This window comes from Oncorhynchus clarkii, chromosome 14 (genome assembly GCF_045791955.1).
Source record: "Oncorhynchus clarkii lewisi isolate Uvic-CL-2024 chromosome 14, UVic_Ocla_1.0, whole genome shotgun sequence".
Lineage (NCBI taxonomy): Eukaryota > Metazoa > Chordata > Actinopteri > Salmoniformes > Salmonidae > Oncorhynchus > Oncorhynchus clarkii.
The window spans coordinates 34096233-34115497 of record NC_092160.1 but is presented as its reverse complement, the minus strand read 5'-3'; the positions used below and the strand labels follow the sequence as shown (position 1 = coordinate 34115497).

At 44.6% G+C, this 19265-nt stretch overlaps 2 protein-coding genes across 2 annotated transcripts; both read left to right on the top strand.

The window, feature by feature from the left end:
• Nucleotides 1–1251: 1251 nt before the first annotated feature.
• LOC139365881 (amelogenin-like) lies at nucleotides 1252–2112 on the top strand. Its single transcript, XM_071102938.1, has 2 exons — nucleotides 1252–1287; nucleotides 1747–2112. The coding sequence occupies exons 1-2, from the start codon at nucleotides 1252–1254 to the stop codon at nucleotides 2110–2112; spliced, it is 402 nt and encodes a 133-aa protein (XP_070959039.1).
• Nucleotides 2113–5670: 3558 nt separating this feature from the next.
• Nucleotides 5671–12769, top strand: LOC139366552 (ganglioside GM2 activator). Its single transcript, XM_071104171.1, has 4 exons — nucleotides 5671–6170; nucleotides 6276–6428; nucleotides 10005–10187; nucleotides 11535–12769. The coding sequence occupies exons 1-4, from the start codon at nucleotides 6069–6071 to the stop codon at nucleotides 11691–11693; spliced, it is 597 nt and encodes a 198-aa protein (XP_070960272.1). The 5' UTR covers nucleotides 5671–6068; the 3' UTR covers nucleotides 11694–12769.
• Nucleotides 12770–19265: the final 6496 nt, after the last annotated feature.

Below are 19265 nucleotides of genomic sequence, written 5' to 3'. Positions count from 1 at the left end.
AGCGATAGAGGGTGGAGAGAGGGAAAGAGAGACAGAGAGAGGGGGAGAGAGAGAGAGGGAGAGAGAGACAGAGAGAGGGAGAGAGAGAGGGGAGGGGGAGAGAGAGACAGAGAGAGAGAGAGACAGAGGGAGGGAGGGAGAGAGTGGGGAGAGCGATAGAGGGGGGAGAGAGGGAGAGAGAGAGAGGGAGAGCGAGACAGAGGGAGAGAGACAGAGGGAGAGAGAGACAGAGGGAGGGAGAGAGAGGGGGAGAGAGAGAGGGGGGAGAGAGAGAGAGGGGGAGAGAGAGAGAGAGAGAGAGAGAGAGAGAGAGAGAGAGAGAGAGAGAGAGAGAGGGGGGGGGAGATGTGACATTACAGTTAGTCAACTGTCTGTCTGACTCATCATGTCACATTACAGTTAATAAACTGTCTGTCTGACTCATGTCACATTTTCTCAACAGGTTGATAGGTATACTGTGATTTACCAGCCAATAATATAACAAGAAGTTTCCAACTTCGTCATGTGACATTTTGATATGGAACGACACCAAAACCTCCTTCACGTACAAAATAATTAACAGGAGGGTTCTTTAGATACGTGATAAAACGTGTGTTTGACATGAGGTCTCTGAAACACACAAGCAAAGTTTTCACCACAGTACAGATACAGTGGGATTCAAGACCGTCAAGGCCACGCTGTAAGGACGCATGGCTTCACAGCTGGAGCCAGGTGGTAGAGACAGGATAGGGGCTAGAGAGATGTTTTGTTAAATCCTCTTTTGTACAGTTTAGTATGAGTTTGGTGTGAGTGATTTCCTAATGGCAGAGAGAGGTTGGAAGAGGAGAGACACGAGTGATGAAAGATCAGCTCAGACGATCAAGGAAGGTGCAAGATGAGACTTGGTCATGCATCCCAAATGGCACCCCATTCCCTATTTAGTGCACTGCTTTACTTATAGTACTACACAATATTAGGGAACAGGGTACCATTTGGGACGCGATTTGGGACGCCAGAGAGAGGAGCCTGTCTGTTACACCCTGTCCTACCGTCTGTCTGAGTGACTGAGAAAAGAGGTTGACTGTTTGATAACATCACAGATGTGCTTACGCTCCAACAGAACTCATACAGGCATATAGCGGTCCGGGAATCTCGATTAGCTCATTGGTTTGTGTTTATTGTAGAGGCTTAGTCCTGCATAAAATAGAAAACACAGAACGAACTGCTCTTACACTATAGCTAGTCCGGCTACAGCTTCAGCTCATATTGAGAATGAGAACTGACGACAGCAACACCAGGCAGTTGGATGTGTGCCAGACAGCCTTAATCTGTGTCCAAAATGGCACCGAACTTCCAATATAGTGCACTACTGTTGACTAGAGCCCTATGGGGGACGGTCAAAAGTATTGCATTATATAAGGAATGGAGCGCCATTTCAGACACAGGCATGGTCTTGTTGGGGTTTGTTGGTGTTTGTAGAGCACATACGCCCTTTTGTGGCGCATCTCAATGCAAGAGGTGTCACTGTAGTCCCTGGTTCGAAACCAGGCTGCATCACAGCCGGCCGTGATTGGGAGTCCCATAGGGAGGCGCATAATTGGCCCAGCGTCGTCTGGGTTTGGCTGGGGGGTAGGCCGTCATTGTAAATTAGAATTTGTTCTTAACTGACTTGCCTAGTTCAATAAAGGTTCAATAAAATATTTACATACCTGTATTAAAAAAGATACTCAACAGTGAGCATCAGCATACATTCCTACCATCATACAGCCCTACCAGCCCTACCAGCCCTACCAGCCCTACCAGCCCCACCAGCCCTACAAGCCCTACCAGCCCTACCAGCCATACCAGCCCCACCAGCCCTACCAGCCCTACCAGCCCCACCAGCCCTACCAGCCCTACCAGCCCGACAAGCACTACCAGCCCTACCAGCCCCACCAGCCCTACCAACCCTACCAACCCCACCAGCTCTACAAGCCCTACCAGCCCCACCAGCCCTACCAGCCCTACCAACCCCACCAGTCCTACCAGCCCCGCCAGCACTACCAGCCCTACCAGCCCCACCAGCCCTACCAGCCCCACCAGCCCTACCAGCCCCACCAGCCCCACCAGCCCCACCAGCCCTACCAGCCCTAGTACATGGTGTTCCAGCTCTACCAGCCCTACCAGATCTAGTACATGGTGTTCCAGCCCTACCAGCCCTAGTACATGGTGTTCCAGCCCTACCAGCCCCTAGTACATGGTGTTCCAGCTCTACCAGCCCTACCAGCCCCTAGTACATGGTGATCCAGCCCTACCATCCCTACCAGCCCTACCAGCCCCTAGTACATGGTGTTCCAGCCCTACCAGCCCTACCATCCCCTAGTACATGGTGTTCCAGCCCTACCAGCTCTACCATCCCCTAGTACATGGTATTCCAGCCCTATCAGCCCTACCAGCCCCTAGTACATGGTGTTCCAGCCTTACCAGCTCTACCATCCCCTACCATGCCCTAGTACATGGTGTTCCAGCCCTACAATCCTCTTTTTGAAGGGCTGTAATTAGCTGTCCCACCAGCCCTGTCACTATGCTGTCTCATGGTTATTAGCTGTCCCGCTAGCCCTGTCACTATGCTGTCTCAGGGTTATTAGCTGTCCCGCTAGCCCTGTCACGATGCTGTCTCAAGGTTATTAGCTGTCCCGCTAGCCCTGTCACTATGCTGTCTCAGGGTTATTATCTGTCCCACCAGTCCTGTCACAATGCTGTCTCAGGGTTATTAGCTGTCCCGCTAGCCCTGTCACACTGCTGTCTCAGGGTTATTAGCTGTCCCGCTAGCCCTGTCACGATGCTGTCTCAGGGTTATTAGCTGTCCCGCTAGCCCTGTCACTATGCTGTCTCAGGGTTATTAGCTGTCCCACCAGTCCTGTCACTATGCTGTCTCAGGGTTATTAGCTGTCCCGCTAGCCCTGTCACTATGCTGTCTCAGGGTTATTATCTGTCCCACCAGTCCTGTCACAATGCTGTCTCAGGGTTATTAGCTGTCCCTCTAGCCCTGTCACAATGCTGTCTCGGGGTTGTTAGCTGTCCGACCAGTCCTGTCACTATGCTGTCTCATGGTTATTAGCTGTCCCGCTAGCCCTGTCACTATGCTGTCTCATGGTTATTATCTGTCCACAGGCTCTGTCTCTATGTTGTTTTAGGGTTATTAGCTGTCCCGCTAGCACTGTCACTATGCTGTCTCAGGGTTATTAGCTGTCCCGCTAGCCCTGTCACTATGCTGTCTCAGGGTTATTAGCTGTCCCGCTAGCCCTGTCACTATGCTGTCTCAGGGTTATTAGCTGTCCCGCTAGCCCTGTCACTATGCTGTCTCAGGGTCATTAGCTGTCCCGCTAGCCCTGTCACAAAGGTGTCTCAGGGTTATTAGCTGTCCCCTAGCCCTGTCACTATGCTGTCTCAGGGTTATTAGCTGTCCTGCTAGCCCTGTCACTATGCTGTCTCATGGTTATTAGCTGTCCCGCTAGCCCTGTCACTATGCTGTCTCATGGTTATTAGCTGTCCCGCTAGCCCTGTCACTATGCTGTCTCATGGTTATTAGCTGTCCCACTAGCCCTGTCACTATGCTGTCTCATGGTTATTAGCTGTCCCGCTAGCCCTGTCACTATGCTGTCTCATGGTTATTAGCTGTCCCACCAGCCCTGTCACTATGCTGTCTCAGGGTTATTAGCTGTCCCGCTAGCCCTGTCACTATGCTGTCTCAGGGTTATTAGCTGTCCCACCAGCCCTGTCACTATGCTGTCTCAGGGTTATTAGCTGTCCCGCTAGCCCTGTCACTTTGCTGTCTCGTGGTTATTAGTTGTCCCACCAAAATACATTTAAATCAGCAAGTGTGTAGAGCTTGCTGCGTGTTGCATACATCCAATGGCTGATTGCATGAGCTGCATTGCAAGAAAGAGCGTAATACATCCACAACATATTAACCTGGACACAAGGTAGAACTTTACAATCATATAACTTTGTCAATGGATGTAGATCACATGAAATTCAGGCTATATAACTGACTAATAAGGATAGACTGACTGACAAGGCAAAGGCTATTCAAACGACTAGGTATAGGCTATGTGACTGTCTAGGAATAGGATATGTGACTGACAAGACATAGGATATGTGACTGACAAGACATAGGATATGTGACTGACAAGACATAGGATATGTGACTGACAAGACATAGGATATGTGACTGACAAGACATAGGATATGTGACTGACAAGACATAGGATATGTGACTGACTAGACATAGCCTATTTGACTGACTAGACACAGGCTGACTGACTCGGTATAGGATATGTGACTGACAAGGCATAGGCTATGTGACTGACTAGACATAGGCTAAATGACTGACTAGGTATAGGCCATATGACTGACTAGATATAGCCTATATGACTGACTAGACATAGCTTATTTGACTGACAAGGCATAGCCAATATGACTGACTAGACACAGGCTGACTGACTCGGTATAGGCTATATAACTGACTAGGTATAGGCTATAAAACTGACTAGGTATAGGCTATATGACTGACTAGGTATAGGCGGTGGTGTTCACAGAGAGGAGAGGCCATGCCGTGTTGTTCACAGAGAGGTGAGGCCATGCCGTGGTGTTCACAGAGAGGTGAGGCCATGCTGTGGTGTTCACAGAGAGGTGAGGCCATGCTGTGGTGTTCACAGAGAGGTGAGGCCATGCTGTGGTGTTCACAGAGAGGTGAGGCCATGCCGTGTTGTTCACAAAGAGGTGAGGCCATGCCGTGGTGTTCACAGAGAGGTGAGGCCATGCCGTGGTGTTCACAGAGAGGTGAGGCCATGCCGTGTTGTTCACAGAGAGGTGAGGCCATGCCGTGGTGTTCACAGAGAGGTGAGGCCATACCGTGGTGTTCACAGAGAGGTGAGGCCATGCCGTGGTGTTCACAGAGAGGTGAGGCCATACCGTGGTGTTCACAGAGAGGTGAGGCCATGCCGTGGTGTTCACAGAGAGGTGAGGAAATTAGGACAACATTTCCATCTTGTGGAGAGAAGCAGATCAACAGTACTGTAGAATAAACTGGCCCATAGGCAAGTCCACTACTATAGGCTAAAAAGCCAGTGTAGGTATTCAGAGTGTTGTCTTCAAAATACAGTGCCTCAGGCTAGCAACAAATGAAGCCTATCCCATGGGTTTAGCTGCAATGCTAAATACTTGTTTTGGAACTTGGGTGGGATACTAATGGATAGCAGTTATGTGTGGCTACTTGACTTGTTAATTGTTTACTTACTCCATGTGTAACTTAGTGTTGTCTGTTCACACTGCTATGCTTTATCTTGGCCAGGTCGCAGTTGCAAATGAGAACTTGTTCTCAACTAGCCTACCTGGTTAAATAAAGGTGAAATAAAAAATTTAAAAAATCACAAAATCTGCATTTTCTCTATATTGGGGACAGGCTATGGTCTATATTTGTTCACAAAAGCCTGTACCAAAATTTGTTCATCTAAAAATTAAAGATCAATTTCCTGATTGTAGGTATCAAGTGAGTAATTAAATTGATTACCAGAACTAATACATCTGGTAAGTATGCTTCTGACTGTGGGAAGATCTCACTTGCATACTCCTCGCGTCCTCTCTTCTCTCTCCTCGCCTCCTTCTCAAACTCCATTGGATGAGCGAGCCAGAGGTTCCGCCCAATTTGACCTTCTCCTCCAATGGGGTTTGAGAAGGAGGCGAGGAGAGAGGATGCGAGGAGATAGATATTGAGATTTTATAATTTGTATTTGCGCCTCCTTTATTTCTATATGAAATTGGTCTTCAATCTCCTTTATTTCTATGAAGGAGGCGCAAATACAAATAGGAAAATCTCAGTATCTGCTCCTCGCGAAGTCTGTCACGAGCCTCGGGATTGATTTGATAAACACGGAAGTGAGACTGGACTTCATGGAAACAAATATTTACCGCACCGTCTCAACGTGTTGTGACGCAGTCATTCTCGATTCGTTTTAGCTGTGCACGGTCTTAGTTTACGCGCTTTCTGTTGTTATCTTGAATTAACCCTAATTATTTCTAGTTCAGTTGTAGATTAGTTGAGCACGATGAAAAATTGTATTGTTATTAATGTGATAATGCTATGCATTGTAATGCAGGTGAATTGCACTTTGAATTTCGAGAAAACGCGCACAGCATATACTGTGAAGGTGAGTGAAATATCTTTACTTTTATTCAAATGTTGTTCATTAACCTACTCTATCAATTTATCATGTTTATTACAGTAACATAGACTATTCAATATTCTTGCACAGGTCTTTGGGTTCTCATGGGAGAACTGTGGTAAGCCAGACGACCCAGCGGTTCTGAAGACCCTAACCCTGTCCCCGGACCCCATCACAGTTCCAGGGGACCTAAAGGCCAGTGCGTCCGGGAACACAACCGTCGAGCTGGCCGCTCCCCTCGCTGTGAGTACTAAGCATGCACCAAGGGCCTCCTCTTCAAATACTAAAATTAGATATTGAATGCTATTTGATTACTTATAAAGTATACTTGTTTGTTAGTTTTTGTAATTAACCAACCATTAGTTTTCGAGGCAGGCATATGGTATTGCCTGTCTTCAATATATACATACAGTATATGCATAGCCACAGGAAGTGAGGGTGCTGCAGCACCCCCTGAATAATCAGAATAATAACAAAAATATATTTTTAAATGTATATGATATATATTTTTTTTACAAATGTAGTGCACTGGGCCTTTACTGGTCTATATCTCTGCATATACGGGACATCTGTAGCACTGGGCAAAAAAAAGGTAGTTATATAGTTAAGAACACCCCCGCCCCCAAACTACTTCCTGCGGCTATACAGTACATATTTATACAAATAAAAGTAATTTAGCAGACGCTTTTATCCAGAGCGACTTACAGGAGCAATTAGGGTTAAGTGCCTTGTTCAAGGGCACATCGAGAGATTTTTCACCTAGTTGGTTTTGGGGATTCGAACCAGCAACCTTTCAGTTACTGGCCCAACGCTCTTAACCAATGGGCAAATATATAGAATGAATAGGCTCTTCTTGGATTAAAATGGTCACAATCAAAGCAAGTTTGAAACACTAGTCCTACTTCCTCCTGAAAAACTTACCAACAGTGAATTGAAAGCTATTACTTTGCCATATCAGTCTGTAGGCCTATTCAGCCATGTGATAGCCTATTCCACTTTGTCTGTGTGTGTGTCAATTGTTGGCTCTGGGTTCTTCTGGGTGGCTCTGGGTTCTTCTGGGTGGCTCTGGGTTCTTCTGGGTGGCTCTGGGTAGAGTGTTGTTAAACAGGTAGAAACTTGGCTGGGGAGGTATGTCTGACTCAAGGCTGAGCTTCATGTGAGCAGCTCACCACATAAATGCCTGCTCTGCTGCACTGATGGCCTATATATATATATATATATATATATATATATCAGTAGACTTCCTGATTCAATGCTCACCCTTAAAATGCAGAGTTCACAAGAGAAGGGACGGCATTGAGAGTGGTGATGGCAATGTTCTGATTTAAGAATGCGTTAATGTAATATTGTTGCGTTTTGAAAGTTTTGTTGTTGCAACAGACAGCTTTCCCATACTGGACATTCTGTTGTTCCCAACTTGTATTGGTTTAGTTGATGCAATGCAGAGAAGGCTGACTTGACTGTTCTTCCCCCCGAAATCAATCACATAGATCAGTGTCAGATATTTTCTTTCCTACCCATATTTCTCTTTAACATCGGTGACATCATTGCAAGGGAGGATCGAACAGTTTCTGCTTTGCTGTAAACAGCTATGGTGCAACGTCCAAGTCAAGAATAGCCTGACATTAGACCCGTTTTTCAAAACACCCCGGTACTGGTCCTATTTTCTCCTCTTTAGGTAACTTGACCAAGCCTGGCGGTATGTCTGTAAAATAGTTTTATTGACATATACTTCGTTTTTCATAACATCCCAGTTAACATGTGGTATATGGTCTGATATACCACGGCTGTCAGCCAATCAGCATTTGGGGCTCGAACCACCCAGGTTATAACAGCATTTTGTCCATAGGTATACGTAACCTTGTGATGGCCTATTTTGTGGATAGGCGTACTGTTACTGTAGCCTACTGTGTTGAGCCAGACATCCCAGTTAACTGGTCCTCTCCCCCTACTGTATTTATTTATTTATTTATTTTGCACCTTTAAACCCCATTAGTTCTCTCTACTTTGCACATTCATCTACTGCACATCAACCATTCCAGTGTTTTACTTGCTTTTATTGTATTTACTTTGCCACCATGGCCTTTTTATTGCCTTTACCTCCCTTATCTCACCTCATTTGCACACTTTGTATATAGACTTGTTTTTCTACTGTGTTATTGATTGTATGTTTGTTTTACTCCATGTGTAACTCTGTGTTGTTGTAGGTGTCAAACTGCTTTGCTTTATCTTGGCCAGGTCGCAATTGTAAATGAGAACTTGTTCTCAACTTGCCGACCTGGTTAAATAAAGGTGTTCTCAACTAGCCTACCTGGTTAAATAAAGGTGAAATAAAATAAATAAAAATATACAGTAACAGTCAGAAGTTTGGACATGCTGACTCATTCAAGGGTTTTTCTTTATTTTTACTATTTCTACATTGTAGAATAATAGTGAAGACATCAAAACTATGAAATAACACACATGGAATCATGTAGTAACCAAAACAAGTGTTAAACAAATCAAAATATATTTGAGATTCTTCAAAGTAACCACCCTTTACCTGGATGAGAGGTTTGCATACTCTTGGAATTCTCTCAACCAGCTTCATGAGGTAGTCACCTGGAAAGCTTTTCCAACAGTCTTGAAGGAGTTCCCACATATGCTGAGTACTTGTTAGCTGCTTTTCCTTCACTCTGTGGTCCAGCTCATCCCAAACCATCTCAATTGGGTTGTAGTCGGGTGATTGTGGAGGTCAAGTCATCTGATGCAGCACTTCATCGCTCTCCTTCTTGGTCAAATAGCCCTTACACAGCCTGGAGGTGTGTTTTGGATCATTGCCTTGTTGAAAAACAAATTATAGTCCCACTAAGCACAAATCAGATGGGATGGCGTATCGCTGCAGAATGCTGGTTAAGTGTGTCTTGAATTCTAAATAAATCACTGACTGTGTCACCAGCAAAGCACCCCTACACCATCACACCTCCTCCATGCTTTACAGTGGGAACCACACATGCAGAGATCATATGTTCACCTACTCTGCGTCTCACAAAGCCACGGCGGTTGGAACAAAAAATGTCACATTTGGACATCAGACCAAAAGACAGATTTCCACTGGTCTAATGTCACTTGATCGTGTTTCTTCACCCAATCAAGTCTCTTCTTATTGGTGTCCTTTAGTAGTGGTTTCTTTGCAGCAATTCAACCATGAAGGCCCGATTCACGCAGTCTCCTCTGGCTGGAATCTGAGGTGCAGTTAATTGCCGATTTCTGAGGCTGGAAACTAATGACTTTATCCTCTACAGCAGAGATGACTCTGGGTCTTCCTTTCCTGTGGCGGTCCTCGTGAGAGCCAGTTTCATCATAGCGCTTGATGGTTTCTAAGACTGCACTTGTTGAAACGTTCAAAGTTCTTGAAATGTTCCGTATTGACTGATCTTCATGTCTTAAGCAATCTCTTACCAAATAGGGCTTTATTCTGTATACTCCCCATACCTTGTCACAACCCAACTGATTGGCTCAAATGCATTAAGAAGGAAAGAAATTCCACAAATTGACTTTTTAACAAGGCACACCTGTTAATTGAAATGCATTCCAGGTGACTACCTCATGAAGCTGGTTGAGAGAATGCCAAGAGTATGCAAAGCTGTCATCAAGGCAAAGGGTGGTTACTTTGTAGAATCTCAAATATAAAATATATTTTGATTTAACACTTTTTTGGTTACTACATGATTCCATATGTGTTATTTCATAGTTTTGATGTCTTCACTATTATTCTATTCCCTTGAATAAGTAGGTGTGTCCAAACCTTTGACTGGTGCTGTATTTCTCTCCTCTTAGGTGAACGTGACACTGGAGAAGGAGGTGGCAGGGTTCTGGGTCAAGGTGCCGTGTGTGGAAGAGATTGGGAGCTGCCACTACGCAGACGGCTGTGACCTGCTCAACCAGCTGATACCGCCAGGACAGGACTGTCCTGAACCTCTACACACCTACGGCATCCCCTGCCACTGTCCCTTTAAAGCTGTGAGTCTATACTGTAGTTCATCCCCTGCCCGCTGTCCCTTTAAAGCTGTGAGTCTATACTGTAGTTCATCCACTGTCCCTTTAAAGCTGTGAGTCTATACTGTAGTCCATCCCCTGCCACTGTCCCTTTAAAGCTGTGAGTCTATACTGTAGTTCATCCCCTGCCACTGTCCCTTTAAAGCTGTGAGTCTATACTGTAGTTCATCCCCTGCCCACTGTCCCTTTAAAGCTGTGAGTCCATACTGTAGTTCATCCCCTGCCACTGTCCCTTTAAAGCTGTGAGTCCATACTGTAGTTCATCCCCTGTCCCTTTAAAGCTGTGAGTCTATACTGTAGTCCATCCCCTGCCACTGTCCCTTTAAAGCTGTGAGTCTATACTGTAGTTCATCCCCTGCCCACTGTCCCTTTAAAGCTGTGAGTCCATACTGTAGTTCATCCCCTGCCACTGTCCCTTTAAAGCTGTGAGTCCATACTGTAGTTCATCCACTGTCCCTTTAAAGCTGTGAGTCTATACTGTAGTTCATCCACTGTCCCTTTAAAGCTGTGAGTCTATACTGTAGTTCATCCCCTGCCACTGTCCCTTTAAAGCTGTGAGTCTATACTGTAGTTCATCCCCTGCCACTGTCCCTTTAAAGCTGTGAGTCCATACTGTAGTTCATCCCCTGCCACTGTCCCTTTAAAGCTGTGAGTCTTATCGTTTATGGTTGTGTTCATTAGAGAACAATCATTTGAAACTGTTTTGCAATGACAAATGATCACGGCCGTTTCTTATTGGACAGGTCCTGTTAGTTCCTCTATAAGCCTGTCTGTCCTTTTTCTTCCGTTTGTTGCCTTTTGAACCCACCCCCAAGAAGGAACCTGTTCCTCCAGTGGTCAATGCTTAGGCTACTTCCCTCTTTCGTATTCTGTTCAGTGCGATGTGGTGAATGTCTGTTGATAGCACTGTGAATGATTGTTAAGAGTGTTTTGTTTGTTGAACAGCAGCTAGCCAAACAACACAGTAAAAACATGTGCACTTAACGTTCTGTTGCTCAGTACTCATTCTGTTTTTCTCAAAGATCATTTTTTTCTGTTTACTCAATTCATGTCTATTGGGCTCAAATGACCTATTTTCTGTCTCCTGAGGGTGCATACCTTTTCTATACAGTAAAACATGCTTCACTCTAAGACCGTGTCCCAAATGACACCCTATTCCTAAATATACAGTACTTTGACCAAGGTGCACTACCCTTGAAAAGAGCCCTATGGGCCTTGGTCATAAGTAGTGCACTATCTAGGGAATAGGATGCCATTCGGGACATAATGAAAGTGTATTGGTTAAAACCTCTATTTCCTGTCTGTTCTAAGGGGATGTACACGCTACCAGAGTCAGACTTCTACCTCCCTGACATTGACCTACCCTATTGGCTGACCAACGGACACTACAGGGTACAGGGAGTGCTGGGAGCTATGGGAAAAGAACTGGGCTGCCTCAAAATCACCTTTGCTGTCCACTCTAATAACTAAACGATGGATGAACGACCTCCTCTTTCCACTCTAGTTAAATGGAGGCTACAGGGAACATAAATGTGCCATTCAGTGAGCTGCGACACTGAACCTTTTTGTCGTCGTTATTCTCACGGGAACTTCTGCTCTCATCTCATCTCAAACTGCCAATTGAGAACGGGGCCTGTATAGACAAAGTCTCTCTCTGAGTAGGACTACTGATCAGTTTTACCTTTTACAATCGTAATGAATAGGAGGGTGGACCTGATCCTAGATCAGCACTCTGAGATACTTTGTGGATACTGGCCCTGTACCAAACAAGCAGTAACTGAGCTGCTACTGTAGTTAAGGATATGATTCAGTCGACTCACTTTCAGGTCAAACAGTTGAGTGATTTGCATGGCTTCCTACTGGCTTTCTACTGTACTGCTATGAACTTGTCGTCACCTGTTTTGATTCTTTTTCACAGTGTTTTACACTGTCTTTTTTTATACAGAATGAATTTTATTCGATTTCCTTGTCAAGGGTGAATGGCCGTGGGTATGCTTCTATTGCTCATTGGCTTCTACCCTAGGTAAGGTGCTGGTCACATGACTAGGAGTTTTTATTGTGCCATAGTCCTTTCTGGCTGACTCTTACTGTGTCATTCGTTTTTGGTTCTATGGATTGTAATGCTACTTCCTGTTGCTAGTGGTGACACTTTTGATTTTAGAACCCCTGGGAATGTTGTTCTTCCTGTTGATTTGTGTATTGATCAGTTTTCTTCTGAAGGTGTTTTTATTGTTGACATATTCAAAGTGCCTAAGTAGACCTGCTGGAATTGAGGTCTACGAATCAAGTGTGACTGTGTGATGGTTCAAAGGGAAATGGGATTAATACAGACAATCAATTCCCTCCTTATAATACCAAAAGCCTAATCCCATTCTATAACCAGTTAAAGTGTTCTTAAATCAAAATTCAAATGAAATGGTCGTCAAGTATCAAAGTTTTTAGGAATCAACATGAAAAATTGCACCTTGATTATTTAGAAATGACATTGCTTACAACTGTAACAAATCAGCATTCCTGGCTAATATTTCACTGTAAAACCCTTTTTTTTAAATAAAATAATACCCTGTATGTTGGTAAGTCTTTGTTTTCTGAAATGCATGACTGTATTTTCCAATTGTGATTTGAGCTTCTGCAGTTTCACAGGATGGACACAGGATGGCGCTAGTGGTTAAATGTTGATAACATGACATGGGTCATGGGAGATTGAGACTTATTCCTGGCTTCAGTCTACCAACTTTGGTAGTTTCTTGAAAAGATGCCATGCAAATTATGTGGAGTTGTGTGAAGTACTGTAATTTGATTACTTACTTTAACATTATGGTGCTAGTTTGGGCTCCCGAGTGGCACAGCGGTCTAAGGTACTGCATCTCAATGCTAGAGGCGTCACTACAGACCCTAGTTCGATTCCAGTCTGTATCACAACCGGATGTGATTGGGAGTCCCATAGGGCAGTGCACAACTGGCCCAGCGTCGTTAGGGTTTGGCCGGGGTAGGCCGTCATTGTAAATAAGAATTTGTTCTTAACTGACTTGCCTGGTTAAATAAAGGTTCAATTAAATGTCTCTCACTCTCTTTTTCTCAAAACATTTCCCAGAGTAGATGTCTCAGTTAAGAAGCCTAGTCTGTCTTCTATAGCTAGCAACTGATCACAGTAATAATGGTAATGATTCCTGTTTGGGTTGAAGTTGTGCTTCCCCTTTATAACTCAGATATGAAATAGAAAGCAAGAAGGTTTTACATGTTCTGTTTGCTTCTGCAAACTGTTAGTGTTGTGTATTCTTAGACATTTCTTAGACAGGTTTATAATTTCCAGTAAACCCTGCATGTATATTCTCTACACTGTATGTACCCTCCCCTCATGTCTATAAACTTCTTGTGTGTACCGGAAAAATAAAGCACTGTGTACAGTATGTTACTGTCCTCTGAGGCTACAGGAAATGTAAAGCACTGTGTACAGTATCCTACTGTCCTCTGAGGCTACAGGAACTATAAAGCACTGTGTACAGTATCCTACTGTCCTCTGAGGCTACAGAAAATATAAAGCACTGTGTACAGTATGTTATTGTCCTCTGAGGCTACAGGAAATATAAAGCACAGTGTATTACTGACCTCTGTTGAGGCTACAGGAAATATAAAGCATTGTGCACAGTGTGTTACTGTCCTCTGAGGCTACAGGAAATATAAAGCACTGTGTACAGTATGTTACTGTCCTCTGTTGAGGCTACAGGAAATATAAAGCACTGTGTACAGTATCCTACTGCCCTCTGAGGCTACAGGAAATATAAAGCACTGTGTACAGTATGTTACTGTCCTCTGTTGAGCCTACAGGAAATATAAAGCACAGTGTCCTACTGTCCTCTGTTGAGACTACAGGAAATATAAAGCACTGTGTACAGTATCCTACTGCCCTCTGAGGCTACAGGAAATAAAAAGCACAATGCACAGTGTGTTACTGTCCTCTGTTGAGGCTACAGGAAATATAAAGCACTGTGAACAGTATGTTACTGTCCTCTGTTGAGGCTACAGGAAATATAAAGCACAGTGTCCTACTGTCCTCTGTTGAGACTACAGGAAATATAAAGCATTGTGCACAGTGTGTTACTGTCCTCTGTTGAGGCTACAGGAAATATAAAGCACAGTGTCCTACTGTCCTCTGTTGAGGCTACAGGAAATATAAAGCACTGTGTACAGTATCCTACTGTCCTCTGTTGAGGCTACAGGAAATATAAAGCACTGTGTACAGTATGTTACTGTCCTCTGTTGAGGCTACAGGAAATATAAAGCACTGTGTACAGTATCCTACTGTCCTCTGTTGAGGCTACAGGAAATATAAAGCACTGTGTACAGTATCCTACTGTCCTCTGTTGAGGCTACAGGAAATATAAAGCACTGTGTACAGTATCCTACTGTCCTCTGTTGAGGCTACAGGAAATATAAAGCACTTTGTACAGTATGTTACTGTCCTCTGTTGAGGCTACAGGAAATATAAAGCACAGTGTATTACTGACCTCTGTTGAGGCTACAGGAAATATAAAGCACTGTGTTACCCTTCCAGAGAGTTCTCACTCAGTCTCAGAGGGCAAAGTTTGCGTCTCAGAGGGCAATGTTTGCATCCCAAATGGCACCCTATTCCCCAATAGACCCTGGTCAAAAGTAGTGCACTATATAGGGAATAGGGTGCCATTTGGGACGCATTGATGTTAAGATTGTTATCTGTTGGCCAGCAGGGTGGGCAGCTACCCTCCTGATGTCTGGGTCTCCTACCCTGCTGATGTCTGGTCCTCCTACCCTCCTGAGGTCTGGTCCTTCTACCCTGCTGATGTCTGGTCCTCCTACCCTCCTGAGGTCTGGTCCTTCTACCCTGCTGATGTCTGGTCCTCCTACCCTCCTGATGTCTGGTCCTCCTACCCTACTGATGTCTGGTCCTACCCTGCTGATGTCTGGTCCTCCTACCCTCCTGATGTCTGGTCCTCCTACCCTGCTGATGTCTGGTCCTCCTACCCTCCTGATGTCTGGTCCTCCTACCCTGCTGATGTCTGGTCCTCCTACCCTACTGATGTCTGGTCCTACCCTGCTGATGTCTGGTCCTCCTACCCTCCTGATGTCTGGTCCTCCTACCCTACTGATGTCTGGTCCTCCTACCCTCCTGATGTCTGGTCCTCCTACCCTCCTGATGTCTGGTCCTCCTACCCTACTGATGTCTGGTCCTCCTACCCTGCTGATGTCTGGTCCTCCTACCCTCCTGATGTCTGGTCCTCCTACCCTGCTGATGTCTGGTCCTCCTACCCTCCTGATGTCTGGTCCTCCTACCCTGCTGATGTCTGGTCCTCCTACCCTACTGATGTCTGGTCCTACCCTGCTGATGTCTGGTCCTCCTACCCTCCTGATGTCTGGTCCTCCTACCCTACTGATGTCTGGTCCTCCTACCCTCCTGATGTCTGGTGCTCCTACCCTCCTGATGTCTGGTGCTCCTACCCTGCTGATGTCTGGTCCTCCTACCCTCCTGATGTCTGGTCCTCCTACCCTCCTGATGTCTCGTCCTCCTACCCTCCTGATGTCTGGTCCTCCTACCCTGCTGATGTCTGGTCCTCCTACCCTGCTTCCCTGGGTCCCGTGCCTCAGCTTTATGAGGGTTTATTATATCCAAGACCTTTATGCCTTGACAATCACACTCTGTTTATTCTAGGGCTGGGGCATGCCTTTCCCTTTATATCCCCACAATCACACTGTTTATTCTAGGGCTGGGGCATGCTTTTCCCTTTATATCCCCACAATCACACTGTTTATTCTAGGGCTGGGGCATGCTTTTCCCTTTATATCCCCACAATCACACTCTGTTTATTCTAGGGCTGAGGCATGCCTTTCCCTTAATATCCCAACAATCACACTCTGTTTATTCTAGGGCTGAGGCATGCCTTTCCCTTAATATCCCAACAATCACACTCTGTTTATTCTAGGGCTGAGGCATGCCTTTCCCTTAATATCCCAACAATCACACTCTGTTTATTCTAGGGCTGAGGCATGCCTTTCCCTTAATATCCCAACAATCACACTCTGTTTATTCTAGGGCTGAGGCATGCTTTTCCAAATACCAAGTCCTATAATCATACACTATACTGCTGATCACTTCGAACACAATGTCTATTAGGCTACAGTAGACTACATCAAAAAGACTACTTCAAAAAAAATCTCAATATTTGGTGTAAAACTATTGAATTCATTGTATTTGTGAATAGGGGATTTTAAACCCTAATGACTGTTCATACATGGTGTATATGGAGTCTCACATATCAAATCACACTTTATTATTCACATGCGCCGAATACAACAAGTGTAGACTTCACCGTGAAATGCTTTACTTACAAGCCCTTAACCAACAGTGCAGTTCAAGTGTATCATACAAACTCTTACACAAAGACATATTGTTTACAATGACATATTGTTTATCCTGTAGAAAGCACTGCAAACTCAACATTGCATCCGACAGCTTGTCACTCTGATTGCGACCAAGGGAATTACATGGCCCTGTACACACTTACGTTGTGCAACTGATCTGAAACACATTTGGGTTTTTTTTTCTGCACAAAAATAATCACACAAGCACTGTGGAGACACCACACAATGGTTGTGTAAACGTTTTTAGGTAGACAAAACTCTCTGTTGTATCACAAAAAAAATATCAGTTGTGTCACAACCATTGTTACAAATGTGTTGCAGATCAGTTGTTTAACCAGAGTGTGTACTGGGCCTATAGGTCCAGCGGTAACTGAGACACTGCAGCTGCTACTGCTATGGAAAGTTTCCCTGTTCACACACAGCTCTCAATGAACAACTGCTCTATATTTTCATGTGGGATTAGAGCTCACTAACCTATATATAAATAGACAGGGTTTTGACCCAAAAAATGAAAGTGTTTGGGATTCCACGGATGGTCTGGTCTTTAGTACTGTAGAGGTACCACATCTATGGTCTGGCCCTAGTACTGTAGAGGTACCACATCTATGGTCTGGTCTTTAGTGCTGTAGAGGTACCACATCTATGGTCTGGCCCTAGTACTGTAGAGGTACCACATCTATGGTCTGGCCCTAGTACTGTAGAGGTACCACATCTATGGTCTGGTCTTTAGTGCTGTAGAGGTACCACATCTATGGTCTGGCCCTAGTACTTTAGAGGTACCACATCTATGGTCTGGCCTTTAGTACTGTAGAGGTACCACATCTATGGTCTGGCCCTAGTACTTTAGAGGTACCACATCTATGGTCTGGCCTTTAGTACTGTAGAGGTGACACATCTATGCTTAGTATAAACTTGACAGAGACCAAGGCCAAAAATAGACTCAGTGTTTCAGTGAACTCATTGCCTGGTTGTGAAGAAGACAGCTGGTGTGTCAGAGTAAAGAACGTCACTGAAATACATTGTTCTGTAGACTTTTGTTTTGATGGTTTTTTTTGTCTTCTATTTTGCAAGAGACGTTCTGTCTCTATTGTTCAAAGTTGAAATAATGTAATTGTTGATTGAGATGATATAGGTATTTTGTAAGGCGGGCAACTTTCAGAGTCGTGTCTTGAGTCATATCAATGAGATAAAATCTCTTTGTTCACTGTTGAAATGATTGAATATTAATTGCAGGGAAAGTTATTTTTGTAAGAGGGCCAACTTTCAGAGTCGTGTCTGTTTTAACCTCTCGTAGTTTTACACTTTAACCGATGTCACCTTTGGGAAATGTGATTGTAAACTAACAGCCACTAATGTTTTTGACTCATCACGTACGCTGCTTCTACTGTTAATCATCTGTCTCTTTATTCCTAGTTATATGTACATATCTACCTCCATGACCTCGTACTCCTGCACATATCTACCTCCATGACCTCGTACTCCTGCACATATCTACCTCCATGACCTCGTACTCCTGCACATATCTACCTCCATGACCTCGTACCCCTGCACATATCTACCTCCATGACCTCGTACCCCTGCACATATCTACCTCCATGACCTCGTACCCCTGCACATATCTACCTCCATGACCTCGTACCCCTGCACATATCTACCTCCATGACCTCGTACCCCTGCACATATCTACCTCCATGACCTCGTACCCCTGCACATATCTACCTCCATGACCTCGTACCCCTGCACATATCTACCTCCATGACCTCGTACCCCTGCACATATCTACCTCCATGACCTCGTACCCCTGCACATATCTACCTCCATGACCTCGTACCCCTGCACATAGCCTCGGTCCTGGTGCCCCCTGTACACTGCCAAGTTATCGTTACTCTTTGTGTATTTATTATTACTTTTATTGTTACATATTTTACTTTTCTATTATTTCTCTATGTTCTTGCTCTCTGCGTTCTCGGTAATTTAAGTAAGCATTTCACTGTTAGTCTACACCGAAGCATGTGACAAATACAATTTGTTGTGATTTGATTTGTAAGTCATGAGGGCAACAATCATTTTTAGCTATGGGACATGATGAAATGTTGCAGGTTGGTAAGATATCCCAGAGGGCTGTGTGAAGCCTACAGGGGCAAGGCTTTGATATGGAGTCTTTACAGCTGGCTACCCCTCCCTGGAAGATCAACATGACCTGCTCCTCAGAGAAGGAATTAGTCTGTAAAGTAAAAACATGAAGGCCCGTGCCCTTCTGACAACCCTCCCTCCCTGGCTGGCTGGATGGATCTACTGTGTGTCTATTACATTTCCATCGACTTGTTTGTGTTTTCCATTGGCCTGTTCCCCAACATGTATTATAAACAAAATTATAGATTCAGATCAATCCATACAATTCTTTATTTTTGTCTTATTACAGTGAGAATTCAATATTTCAGGGGACACATTATAGGCCTGCTATGATTAAATAGCTCAGGCAAAAGGAAAACATTTTCCATGGATAAAACGCATGATTAGGTAACCTATTATTTTCGTTGAAAATCATTGTATTGTCTGATGGGTCGCGTCTTCGGTGTATTACGGTAAAATTTCAAATCAGTAGATTTGAAACACCCACAAACCTAAATTGTGCGCAACAGGATG